Genomic DNA, 14,595 nt, shown 5'->3' with positions numbered 1-14,595 from the left:
TTTATCTATACGTCCATCAATCCAATTTGCTATATATATTTTTCCAAATTCACCTTTTGCAATACGTTTGATATTGTGAAATTTATCATAAGGTATCCATTCTAATACTCTCCTTACATCATTATGAGCTGATAGCTGAGTATCTTGAATAAATTTATCAATATTATCATTGCCACTGGTCCAACTTATAAAATTTTTCTGAAAATGTTTTACATAACAATGATCATTTCCGCAACTTTCACATTTGTCATTACGAAATGACAATAATAATTTCCTCATCATTTTGACTCATTTGAAATTCAATAAGAATTGATTAAAAGTAAAATAAGTAATTAATAATAAATACTAATAAAAAAAAAGTGGAGTAAGAAAAAAAATTTTTATCTCAGCATAAGAACTAATTATATATAATGCAATATTAGTAAAACAAAACTAAATCCGGATAACAAAAGAAATGCGGTGTAATGGTATCACTTCTGGCGATCATTTTGAAAAAGAGCCAATCATATTCATCTCCTTGATTTAATTAGAAAATGGGTGACGTTAAATAAAAGTAAAAAATTATGTGAAAACCATTGTAAAAAGTAACTGAAACTATTTAAAACTTTAGAATAAATATTATGTATTAAAATATGTTAAGCATGAAAATTGGGTATCAAAAAAAAATTACCAATGAATTGACATATGAATATTTTGCACCGGTTCGGTTTCAGTTCCACGAACCGGAACGAGTTGAACTGAACCAAATTTGTGGAACTGACTCCAAAAACTGGTTTGGAGCAGAGTTTAGAAACCAGTTCTGTTATTCATAATTCCGGCCGGAATTATATGATCTGTGCAAAATTTCCTTTTTTGGAATTTCTATAACGTCACGTGACCGGCTTAGCTTTCAGAGTCGTCAAGCCGTTCGTTCCACTTGAGCTGTTCTGCCCTCGAAAATCACTCCATTTGGAGCTTTTTCCATCCCTATCACCTACTCATAATATATCAATAAAAAATTGATGACATAGTAATTTAAGTCATGGTTCGTGTGTATACATGACTCACAGCAGGCTGACCAAAAAAAAACTAGATTAAAAAAAAAACAGAACCTCCTAAAAAGCCCTGATATCCACTTCGCCTTCATCTAATTAACGTCATAAAAAAAAAGGAAAAAAAAATAATAAATAAATAAATAGAATAAAATAAAACAAACATCATTAATTTTAGATTTCTATGTGAATTTTATCTTTTTTACTTCAAAAAAGAATTTATCAGCCTTGGTCAACTCGATGATATACTGACGTTGATGGTAAGATTAATAATAATAAAAGAAATACTCATTCGTGAAAAGATTGAAATTTTATTGATCATGTAACACAATTAACACATGATTTTATTTATTAACTTAAAATACTAGTTTATAATATACTAGCATGAACGTGTATTTATCGATTTCGGGGTGTTTCAAACACAAAAAGTAAATTTTCTATGCTGATCATTTAATGTTGGGCAGTTATAAATCGCATTAACAGTTAAATTAACGAAAAACCAGATCATTTAAACCGACTTTGACGCTTTAAGTAAACTCGCAGAACAAAATACACATATCATATGTTTCATTTAAAATTAAAATTATATTTATTAAAAAATTTTTTACATAAATTATTTTATAAAGTCACGTGATATGTGTATGAACACTCTGTAAATTAAGAAATTCTAGCAATAAAATATAATAATTTATAGTTTTTCTTCTATTTGTAAATACGGCTTTTTTGGTATATTTACTCATTTAACTTTTGATTTAACAACAAATTTGCCAATAAAAAATATTTGGGAATAGCCTAATAGAAAATTATAATTTTATTCTAAGATTTTTCTTTGCATAATATTCGCTATTTTAACATTCAAGTATGAAAGAAAAATAAATTAAAGATATTATATAACCATTTTAATTATTATTAATTAAGAAATATTAATTTGTAAATATTCTGTTTAATAAATTAAAATTTAATTATTAGTATGATTATTATAAATTATAATATTAAAAGTGCTTAATTAATACCTGGCAATTTCGTGTTAATTAATGTCTAATTATATTATCATTTCGTTCATAATAATCATCAGAATTTCTCAGTTAATGACTTTCATAAACGGCTTCCGAATGTATTTTATAGTATAATCCGATAATCCTAAGGTATTCTATTATTTGATCAATTGTTGTTTATTCCGACCGTTTTTCTAATTTGTTCTCGTAATCCTGTTTATAAACTCCATAGGTCAAAAATTTTATAAATTTCTTTTGCTGTTTGTCGATTTAATGGGTTTGTATCTAAGCAAATTAACAATAAATTGAGTACTTTAATCTTAAACCTTAGTCTAAGTCCTTGAAAAATTTTTATTGCCAAATATTGATCATGGCTGATATGAGGTAATCCAGAAATTACTTCATATATAATTATACCAAAACTATCTGAAACTTCGGTATAATTTATCAATTTCAATCTCATTATTAATAGCCAAAAGGTAAAAGTCTAAAGTTAGTTTTTTATTAATATCACAACCTAAACCAATTAAACTTGAGAACCAAATTTTACTTTTTTCATGATCATTTTTCATTATTTTTAAAATAATTTTTGGATTTTTATAATCATTTTCAAATTTATTATTTATCCATTCATTTAGAATGGTTTCAAAATTATTAAAATGTATTAATTTCAATGATTTTATGATAAAAACCTTTTATTAATAAACTATTTTTTAAAAAATTTTCTTCATCGGTTGATCATTTTCTATCCTTATAAAAAATTCTTTTTTTTTCTTTTTTCTTTTTTTTCTTCGAAGTATAATAATAATTTTTGAAATCTTTATATAACCTAAAATTTATAATATGATATCATTATCCGCAGAAAACCATCCTTTTTCGATCGTTACGGCGTTACGCTATATTCCATATGCTCCACATGCGTTGCAATGCATGCAAATTTTTTGCCAATTTTAATTTATATGTTCTTTTTGCTTAAAAAATTGGACCTCAGCCACAATAATTTAATAATGAGAAATTTATTTTGAGGAAATTTATTTTCAGGTTTTTTCTCAATGATAAATGGTAATTTTATAAAGAATATAGGCTTTTAAAATTTTTTTTTTGAATTATATCAAATTAATCCAAAAATAGACTAAAAAATAGTAGTTCTTGACAATTAATTTAATACAACAATTTAACAAGGAATACATTATTCTTTGGTTGAATATTTGATTGTTGTAATATAAATACATTCTTTGTTGAAACTTTTTATAGCGCAATACCATTACAAAATTCTGTTATCCGAACCTTTTTATAAAATTTCTTTTTTTAGATGTTCTTTACTATGTTGCCGTATTATTATGTTTGATATTCGTGTATTGTTAATAAGACGATGTACAATAAAATTATAAAATTTAATTCGAGTCTCGGTCATACCTAAATTGGTTCGACAAACAATTTGTTGAACAAATTATTTTGTTTCAAATTTTTTTATTCTTTCTATTTGAATAATAATTAATAATTTTAACAATATAATAAATCAACGTAATAAATCAACGCAATTAATGAAAAAAAAATCACAAGTTCGCATTCGATTGACTTCAGAAATCGTTATGAATGGCGCATGCGCAGTAATAATTCGTATGAGAATGTTTCTCTTCGTAGAAAAGTTCAAATATATAAACTTAGAAAAAGTAATTACTCAAGTACTTCCACTAGGGATGGCAACGGTCGGTCATGGTCGGTCATCGGTCGGTCATAACCGGTCAAGAACCTTTGACCGACCGACCGACCGTTTGACCGACCGGTCTGACCGACCGGTTAACCGACCGTTTGACCGACTGGTTAACCAATCCTGAAAACGTTTGCGAAACGTAATTTAATTGAAATACTTAATAAAAAACGTTTTCGCAACGTTTTCTATTAAAATAATTAAAAAAACGTTTGCGAAACATTTTTTTTATTAAATTACGTTTCGCAAACGTTTTCAGGATCGGTTAAACGGTCGGTCAAACGGTCGGTTAACCGGTCGGTCAAACCGGTCGGTCAAACGGTCGGTCAGAGGTCTTTGACCGACCGATATCGGTCACGGTCATGACCGGTCATAACCGGTTAATGACCGTGACCGTTGCCATCCCTAACTTCCACTATAAGAATTTTCATAGAATATAAATACTAACGTGACAATTTATCATTATGTATAGTTATAAACATTATAACATAACAATTTTGAAATTTTGTAAAAATATTTTTCTATTCGTAAAAAATTAAATAGATGATTTCCGCAGTATTTTTCATGATATTGAAACAAATAAATACAGTACAAATTTTTTTTTAGATTTTATTCAGTTTAAAATAATATGTGAAATCAATATAAAACTATTAGGATTTATCAACATTATCAAAAATTAATTATTGATTATATTATGGGAACAATATTTTTACTGACATAATCTTATATACAATATTAAAAAAAGAGGATATTATTTCAAACAAGCGGAAGATATAATAAGATTATTAGCGTCAGTTTTCTACGCAAAATCATTGGTTGTTTAACTTGTACAATAGCTTTCATTTCTTTTCTATGACTATCAATTTAATATTTTTTTAACATATACTGAGCAAATCATAGTATAAATGGAAAAATTATTTTATAAAATTTTCTCGATTTTAGTAGCGAAATCCACACTATCTGTTACATACTTGTTACATGCAGCCATTCCTTTTTAAAATTAATTTTTTTGATTATTAATAATAATAATATTAATAATAATCGCGAACTTTTCTAATTTGAGATTACTGCAGATAAATTACAATTTACAATTTTCATTGCATTGTTATAATATTATTATTGATTCAATAACGATAAGTGAATGAACTGTTTATCTACAATAAATGTTTCAATTTCCTTAATCGTATAATTTCCATTACCATCTAAATTATATTTATAATTACCACACTTATTATTAACACATAAATTACCATTTTTCATATATAATGAACCACCGAAATTAAATCCACAATTATATTCATCCAATATAGCTTTAGAATGATTTAATACACGACTTATTTTCATATTTTGAGTATCCTCGCCATTTTTAAATGAGAAAATAAAGTTATCTGATGAATAATAATACTCATCATCATCATCTTTTAATATAAAATTATTATCTCCTATTGAGTTAAATCCAACAGAACTATACCCACCAAAGACTCTATTCGAAAACAAAGGTTTAATCAAAACTAAACTTGCTACTTGTCCATTACATTTATTTTTAAATGAATGATTATTAATTCTATTATGATATGTATTATGATAAATAAGTTTGAACTTATAATAAGAATCATTTATAGTACGATAATCTTTTTTATTAATCCAATTAACGATTATATTGGCAAGTTTTGGCTTGATAATCTTTGATTCAAATATTCCTATTCTAGGTGGTAAAATTGTTATTTTTGGTAAAACACCCTTAAAATAAAAATCTTCAATTTCTTTATAAATATTATCAGGAAAAATATCTTTATAAGGTTGGACTTTATTTAAAAAGTCAATATGAGAGATTCCTACAAATCGAATAAGAGGAATAAATTGATTCAAAGTTTTTTTTAATGCCTCAAAATTTTCATCATTCCAATTGGATTTAACACTATTTTCATTTCCCAAACCGGGTGTTTGTTCAATACCCCATTTAATTAAACAATCCCAAGCGACATCATCTTCAATCTGAAAATCATCTCGTTCAAGTAAACTATAGAGAATATCTTTATTTAATGAGAAAAAGGTTTTTGAGGTAATAAATGGCTGAGAATTTTCACAAATAGTTTCAAAACAAAAATTTTGTAATTTCTTGCATCTCGCAAAGTTATTAAGAATCAAAACGGAATTTTGTTGAACCCAATTTTTTTTTTGTCCAATTAAGTAATCTTGTAAATATTCTACTAATTCTTCAAGAAGTAATTCGTCAGATGCTGCTAAAAGTCCAAGAATATCTTCACATAACTGTTCTGATAAATCAAGCACACCTGTATAAATATATCTTTTAAAAAAAAGAGAAATTACGAAATTTAGGAATCAACTTAATTTTAAAAAAACCTTAAAGATATATACAGTAACTTACTTTAAAATCATCTCGAAAACTATTGGAGTGATATTTGGTTTATAAAACATAATTATATTATTCTTCTTTGTAACCCATCTAGTTGATAAAGCACTTTTAAAATAAGGAGAACGAGCACGTAAAATTGTTGAGTGTGCTTGGAATTCTTTCATATTTTGGTTTTCACCAACTTGAATAATGACATTAAAATCATCACTATCATTTAATATTAAGGAAAAGTCATTTGAAAGACTAGGATAAAAAGTTGTTGTCATTTTTTTTTTTGGTGAAAATTAATATACGCGTTTTACTATAACAGATAAACTTTGTGGAAGTAAAACTTTAACTCCGGAATAAAAAAAAATATATGATGACACAAATGGAAAAGATACGCAGTTACTCATATAAAGTTTCATTATTGATTAATCATAACTCTGTGTTGATCAAATAATATTAACAAATCAAATGTCAGATTATTCAGTTAGTAAAATTATAATTAGGTTGTATTTTTATTTATTTTATTTATCTATCATAAAAACCAGAGAAATAATTAGCACGTTGTGCAAGACTTAACTGGCTTGTCGGTCATTTTGCAGATTATTTTTACCAATTTTTTAAATCCGATCTAAATTTTTTTAGAAAAAAAAATTACTTGAAGATTTAAAACTTTTAATCATAACCAAATTTCAAGATCATAATTTGTTCTTTAGTTTAATAATTTATTACAATTAATAGATAATAAATATTTTCCTTAACTTACAGTATATAATAATACAATATACATTATGACAAATAATTTTATTAAAAAACAAAGTTTATTAAATCTTAATTATAACAATAGTGGCTGCAATTGAATTTGAGGATCATTTACTTAATCACAAAAGATAAGTTAATAAATAATAAAAAAAAGTTTACATAGGGGAATATTTGCGCAATAATCATAATACTTTGTAGGTGACTGGTGACTTATTTCCGGGCAATATACTGTACTTGTGCAATAATATACTTGATGAAAATTTGTAGTTCGGCACATATTTACTATTATTTCATCAGGGCGAGAATTACGTAATTTCGCCTGGATTGTTGAAAAAAGGAAGGATCTTCAATTTGCCGATCATATCTAAAAATGGATAGGTTAGTTTATCGAAAATTTGAATGAATAACTCAATGCCATTTTAAGTTCTATAATAAAGTTGATTTTATTATTATATTTAAAATCTCCATTTTTTTTCTAAGTAAACTTGCAAAAAAAGTAAAGGGTTTGATTATACTTTTTCGGTAAATTTTATTATCTATTTTTGGATGTGATCTGCAAAAATTTGGTCACGTGCAAATTCCGGCCAAATTTAATGTCGGCCAGCATTACTATGATTGCAAATCCTAAATCAGGTAAACCCATTCTATTAAACTTATTTGGAAAGATTTACAAATGGCTAATTTTATGGTGTAAAATTTTGGCGTAAAATTACTAAACTTATTTGGAAAATTTACAATGACCTTTTTTTTTTGAAATACGTATTATAATAAGTAAACAATAATTTCTTAAAAAGAATTTATTTTGATATATAGTGAAATCAAATAAATTGATGCATGCCTAAGTGTTCTGTAGATCAAAGGTGGCAACAATAAAAACTATGTCACATTAGAGTAACATTTGGTCGTTCAACTTAAATTATTATCTATTGGAAGTAATTCTACTAAAATCAAATTTAGTCGAAAATCGAATCCATTAGAAGTCGTCGGAATTATTGAAATCGCAGCATTGTTCAACATCAATATTATGTACTAAAATAATGAATTCATTTCGGTAACATAAGCTCCATCAAATAAGCTAATTTAATTATTTCTCAAACATCTTGTTTATCATTAATAGAAATGAAAACAGATATGCTAATTAGTGATTCGTTTGTTAGATATGAAATTTTTTATCTTAAATCACATTAAATAATAATTAATACATCTACCAATTTTTTTCCATTATAAGATATAAAATTATTGAGGTTCAAAATTCGATCAATGGTTACACATTTCACGTGACTATGCATCGGTAACCAACCTTCTAATAAATAAATAAATAAATAAAAATAAATTCCAATACTATTGCGACCTGTTCCATTCCGGTTCCTTTCATAATGTCAAATCACCGTCATGCCTGTATTATTCACCATAAGAATCTAGCCCTATATTTCATCTCGAAGGATAACAAAATTCCTGACGTCAGTCATTGCAAAACATTTAAAAATTTTCACGCAACCCGCCTCTACAATAGATGGGCTAAGAAGAAGATACATCAGAATTTTTCGAACCGATTAGGAATTTCTTTCACCACATCATACCATGCGTATAACACTAATGTCGTCACTACAAAAGGACTTGATTTTATTTATGGCAAAAAATATGGGAATCTTCAATTTACTCCCAGTTCGTCTCCAAAGGTGAAAAAAAGACAAGAAGCTCGTTTTAATGCTTTGGTTAGGCATACTTTTCATAACGCCAAGCTGGATGATAATGCGCTAACGGAAGATAAACTCCGAGCTGCACGACGTCACAAATTATTATTTCAAGAAAATCAAAGATTCACCACTCCTGTCAAACACCTTCGATACAAGAAAAAATTCATCGAACCATCACAAGGTTATTACACCTTTCCGATCCCATTTCCTGAACCTACGACTGTATCTGTACCTGTTTTAGTGGAGACAATTTGTAACGTTAGCTCTGTCGCATCTACATCGAATGATAATCCTATATCCCCAGCTAATACTGACAATTGGGAGAATGTACCTGAACATTATATTCCGTTAATTCCTCAGTATGCAGTTTACGAAGGTGGTCGATTGAATCAACCTTCTCGTCATAAAGTTTCGAAAAAGAAATTACAACCACTTGCAGTTGGCAGTGATGGCTGGCTTGCTCTCATGAAAGAGATCTATGATGATCACGTATCAACGATAAAATATGAACAAGGAAGAATTAATGCTGGAATACAATGGGATACCACTCCCGATCAAGGCGAATACCGGGAAGATCTTTGTAATCGTGTAATGGAAGTCACCAACGCTCAGTACAATTATGAGATGAAATTACTTGAAATCTCATCCCAAGTAATACCCGAATTACCTACCGTATCTGGACCACTTAAACAATGCGAACGCAAAAAACGTGAAAAGCGTCGATTACAAATATTACAGGATATTGAACGGAAAAAACTTGAAGATACTGAAATCTTAGAAGAGTTACGCTCTTGGGTTAACATTTACGATAATATTTTTACCGTCAACTTATAGGGGTGAAATCGGTTTGGCATTTCAGCCTTGTGCCATTATGGACGACAGACCGCTTAAACGACGTGCCAGTGATAATGGCAATTTAGATACTCATTATAGTTATCATAAAAATAAAAAGGTTCGTATATTATCCGCCTTGAAGGATTTAGGAAATAGTTCGTCTGCTCGTACTATCTAAGTACTCGTTAGTCAAATTTTTATATAGCGATTTATTAATATATTAGTTTCTATCTGTACATGCTTATTAGCATTTTAGTTCGTTTTTTACGTTAGATTTTTAACAACTTAAAATAGTGTAAATCATTCCACCTCTTACAGTATTTACAGGTGGCAGCCTTGTAGGCTGAAAGAAAGATACGGATTGGTGCTTGTCATTTAATTGTCATTTCTTCCTCAGTCCTGCTCCTTCATCGGTCGTGTTGTCGGAGTAGTCTATGGAATATAATAATTAGTTTGGGTCTGCCCATGGGTAGATGATGGACTAAATGTTGGGCGTAATTATTGTAATTAATGCTCTCTTAGAATAGTCCTTCCGACTTTACATAAAATAAAATAAATAAATAAATAAATATAAATAAAAATAAATAATTTTTTTCTTATTTTGGTTTCTCTTGCAAATATATCCTTTATAAAAATTTCAGTATAAAATTAATGGATAAGGAAAAACCAATCAGGCTATCTTACATTAGTGAAGAATTAAATAATATGTGTGAAATATGTAATCGTATATGTAATTCAATATATTTTCAACGAAATTTTGATAATTGGACCAGTGGTAATAAAGATATTGATCAATTTATTCAAGATGATCAGATATCGGTTCATAAAGATAATGAAATATCACATGCATTAGAATGGATACCTTATGATAGATTTTATGGTATTAAATATATTGAAAAAATTGGAGTATATAGAGCAAATTGGATTGATGGAAAAATATATAAATGGGATGATAAATATCAAAATTGGGAAAGACTAAATCAAGACATGCTTGTAACTTTAGAAGTTATAATTACTCCAAAAAATGTATCAATAGAATTTATGAATAAGGTAATTTATTATTTAATGTGAAATTATGAAATTTTTAAATTTACTAATATATTATTATTGTAGATTAAAGTTGATCATAAATTTTATGGGATAACACAAAATCCGGAAACAAAAAATTATATGATGGTTTTGGATAACATATGTGAAAAATGTAACCATATATGTAATTCAATATATTTTCAACGAAATTTTGATAATTGGACTAGTGGTAACAAAGTTATTGATAAATTTATTCAAGATACTCAGCTATCAGTTCATACCAAATATGGAACATCAAATGCACCAGAATGGATATCTTATGATAAATTTAACAATATTAAATTTATTGCAGAACATAAACTTGGCAAAATATATAAAGCAAATTGGATTGATGGATTTATAAGTAAATGGAATGATAATAATCAAAATTGGGACAGATATAATCAAAATATGGTTGTAACTATAATAAATTTAAATAATTCAAAGGAAATTACTACAACAGAATTTATAAATGAGGTATAGTAACTATTTTATTATATAATGAAAAAAATTTTAATGTTTTAATTTACTAATATATTATACATTTAGATAAGAAAAAGCTATGTCATTTATGGAATAACCCAGGATCCAAAAACAAAATGTTACATGATAGCTTTGAATTATAAATGTGAAAAATGTATTTTCATATGTAATGCAATACATTTTAAACAAAATTTTATAAGTTGGACTAGTGGTGATAAAGATATTGATAAATTTATTCGAGTTACTCAGTTATCAGCACATTCAATCTATGAAATAAAAGATGTATTAGAATGGATACCTTACAATAGGATTTATAACATTAAATATATTGAAAAAATTGGATTATATAGAGCAAATTGGATTGATGGAAAAATATATAAATGGAATGATTATGATCAAAATTGGGACAGATATGATCAAAATATGATTGTAACTATAAAAAATTTAAATAATTCAAAAGAAATTACAACAGAATTCATGAATGAGGTACAGTATAATTAATAAAATTATTAATACATTATACTACTATATTTATACATTATGATATTTATAGATAAGAAAAGATCATGAAATTTATGGAATAACTCGGGATCCAGAAACAAAATGCTACATGATGGTTTTAATAATAAATGTAAAAAATGTAATTATATATGTAATGCAATACATTTTCAGTATAAATTCATAAATTGGACTAGTGGTAATAAAGATATTGATAAATTTATTCAAGATACTCAGCTATCAGTTCATCAATATAATGAAATATCACATGCATTAGAATGGATACCTTATGATAGATTTTATGATATTAAATATATTGAAAAAATTGGAGTATATAGAGCAAATTGGATTGATGGAAAAATATATAAATGGGATGATGAATGTCAAAATTGGGGAAGGCTAAATCAGAATATGTTTGTAACTTTAGAAAGTTTAATTAATCCAAAAAATGTATCAAAAGAATTTATGAATAAGGTAATTTATTATTTAATGAAAAATATGGAAATTTTAAATTTATTAATAATATATTATATTTGTAGATTAAAGTTTATCATAAATTTTATGGAATAACTCAAAATCCAGAAACAAAAAATTATATGATAGTTTTGGATAATAAATGTGAAAAATGTAATTGTATATGTAATTCAATATATTTTCAACAAAATTTTGATAATTGGACTAGTGGTAATAAAGATATTGATAAATTTATTCAAGATACTCAGCTGTCAGCACATACTGATCATGGATCATCAGATGCATTAGAATGGATACCTTATGATAGATGTTATAATATTGAATTTATAGCAGAAGATAGGTTTGGCAAAATATATAAAGCAAATTGGATTGATGGGTTTATATTGAAATGGAATGATTACAATCAAAATTGGGACAGATATAATCAAAATATAGTTGTAACTATAAAAAATTTAAATATTTCAAAAGAAATTACTACAGAATTCATGAATGTGGTATGTATGATTAATATAATCATTAATGAAAGTCTTGAATTATAATATATAATTATTTTATTAATACATTATACTATATATATTTATAGATAAGAAAAGATCACAAAATTCATGGAATAACTCAGGATCTAGAAACACAAAGTTATATGGTTGTATTGAGCAGTTACTGTAGAAAATGGTATAATATATGTAATGCAACATTTTTTCAACAAAATTTCATAAATTGGACTAGTGGTAATAATGAAATTGATGGACTTATTCAAGATACTCAGCTATCAGTTCATAAAGATAATGAAATATCACATGCATTAGAATGGATACCTTATAGTAGATTTTATAATATTAAATATATTGAAAAAATTGGAGTATATAGAGCAAATTGGATTGATGGATATATACATAAATGGGACGATAAATATCAAAATTGGGGAAGACTAAATCAGGATATGCTTGTAACTTTAGAAAATTTAATTAATCCAAAAAATGTATCAATAGAATTTATTATGAATAAGGTAATTTATTATTTAATGAGAATTATGAAATTTTTAAATTTACTAATATATTATATTTGTAGATTAAAGTTAATCATAAATTTTATGGAGTAACTCAAAATCCAGAAACAAAAAATTATATGATGGTCTTGAATAATAGGTGTGAAAAATGTAACCATATATGTAATTCAATATATTACCAACAAAATTTTGTTAATTGGACTAGTGGTAATAAAGATATCGATAAATTTATTCAAGATACTCAATTATCAGCACATACTGATCATGGATCATCAGATATATTAGAATGGATACCTTATAATAGATTCCATAATGTTGAATTTATTGCAGAAGATAGGTTTGGTAAAATATATAAAACTAATGCAAATTGGATTGATGGGTTTATATTGAAATGGAATCATTATAATCAAAATTGGGACAGATTTAATCAAAACATGGTAGTAACTATGAAAAATTTAAATAATTCAAAAGAAATTACAACAGATTTCATGAATGAGGTATAGTTTGCTTAATTTAATTACTAATGAAATTCTTAAATTTTAGTTTTATTAATACATTATACTATATTTGTAGATAAGAAAAGATCACAAAATTTATGGAATAACTCTGGATCTAAAAACGCAGAGTTATATGGTTGTATCAGGTGATTACTGTAGAAAATGGTATAATATATGTAATGCAATATTTTTTCAACAAAATTTTAGAAATTGGACTAGTGGCAATAATGAAATTGATGAATTTATTCAAGATACTCAGCTATCAGTTCATAATGCTAATGAAATATCACATGCATTAGAATGGATACCTTATAATAGATTTTGTAATATTAATTATATTGAAGATACTGGGATATATAGAGCAAATTGGATTGATGGAAAAATACATGAATGGGTTAGTTATAATCAAAATTGGAATAGATATAATCAAAATATGATTGTAACTATAAAAAGTTTAAATAATTCAAATAAAATTACAATAGAATTCTTAAATGAGGTACAGTATAATTAGTTTATTAATAATTAAATGAAAATTATTTTAGTTTTATAATTACATAATACTATATTTGTAGATAAAAAAAGATTATGAAATTTATGGAATAACTCAGGATCCAGAAACAAAATATTACATGATGGTTTTGAATTCTAAATGTAAAAAATGTGAATATATATGTAATTCAATATATTTTCATCAAAATTTTAAAAATTGGACCAGTGGTAATAAAAATATTGATAAATTTATTCAAGATACTCAGCTATCAGCCCATCATTATGTGAGCAAAGCATTAGAATGGATACCTTATGATAGATTTTATAATGTTAAATATGTTGAAAAAATTGAAGTATATAGAGCAAATTGGATCGATGGAAAAATATATAAATGGGATAATTATAATCAAAATTGGGACAGACATAATCAGAATATGATTGTAACTATAAAAAAGTTAAATAATTCAAAAGAAATTACAATAGAATTCTTAAATGAGGTACAGTATAATTAATTTAATTTTAAATGAAAATTTTGAATTTTTGTTTATAAATACACTATGATATTATATTTATAGATAAGAAAAGACCATGAAATTTATGGAATAACTCAGGATCCAGAAACGAAATATTACATGATGGCTTTGAATTATAAATGTGAAAAATGTAATTACTTATGTAATGCAATACA

The 14,595-nt window shown here is 26.0% G+C and overlaps 2 protein-coding genes across 2 annotated transcripts; one reads left to right on the top strand and one right to left on the bottom strand.

Annotated features, from left to right (window-relative positions):
- Positions 1-4,853: 4,853 nt before the first annotated feature.
- OCT59_012513 (uncharacterized protein) lies at positions 4,854-6,137 on the bottom strand (the record flags this gene model as incomplete). Its single annotated transcript, XM_025311749.2, has 2 exons — positions 4,854-6,045; positions 6,127-6,137. 2 exons carry the CDS (start codon positions 6,135-6,137, stop codon positions 4,854-4,856), a joined length of 1,203 nt encoding a protein of 400 aa, XP_025168604.2.
- A 2,100-nt stretch (positions 6,138-8,237) lies between these two features.
- Positions 8,238-9,570, top strand: OCT59_012512 (uncharacterized protein; the record flags this gene model as incomplete). The annotated part of the gene is made up of 2 exons (XM_066134528.1): positions 8,238-9,340; positions 9,393-9,570. 2 exons carry the CDS (start codon positions 8,238-8,240, stop codon positions 9,568-9,570), a joined length of 1,281 nt encoding a protein of 426 aa, XP_065989786.1.
- Positions 9,571-14,595: the final 5,025 nt, after the last annotated feature.

Source organism: Rhizophagus irregularis, chromosome 2, assembly GCF_026210795.1.
Source record: "Rhizophagus irregularis chromosome 2, complete sequence".
In the NCBI taxonomy this organism is placed as follows: domain Eukaryota; kingdom Fungi; phylum Glomeromycota; class Glomeromycetes; order Glomerales; family Glomeraceae; genus Rhizophagus; species Rhizophagus irregularis.
This window is presented reverse-complemented; position numbering and strand designations above follow the sequence as displayed.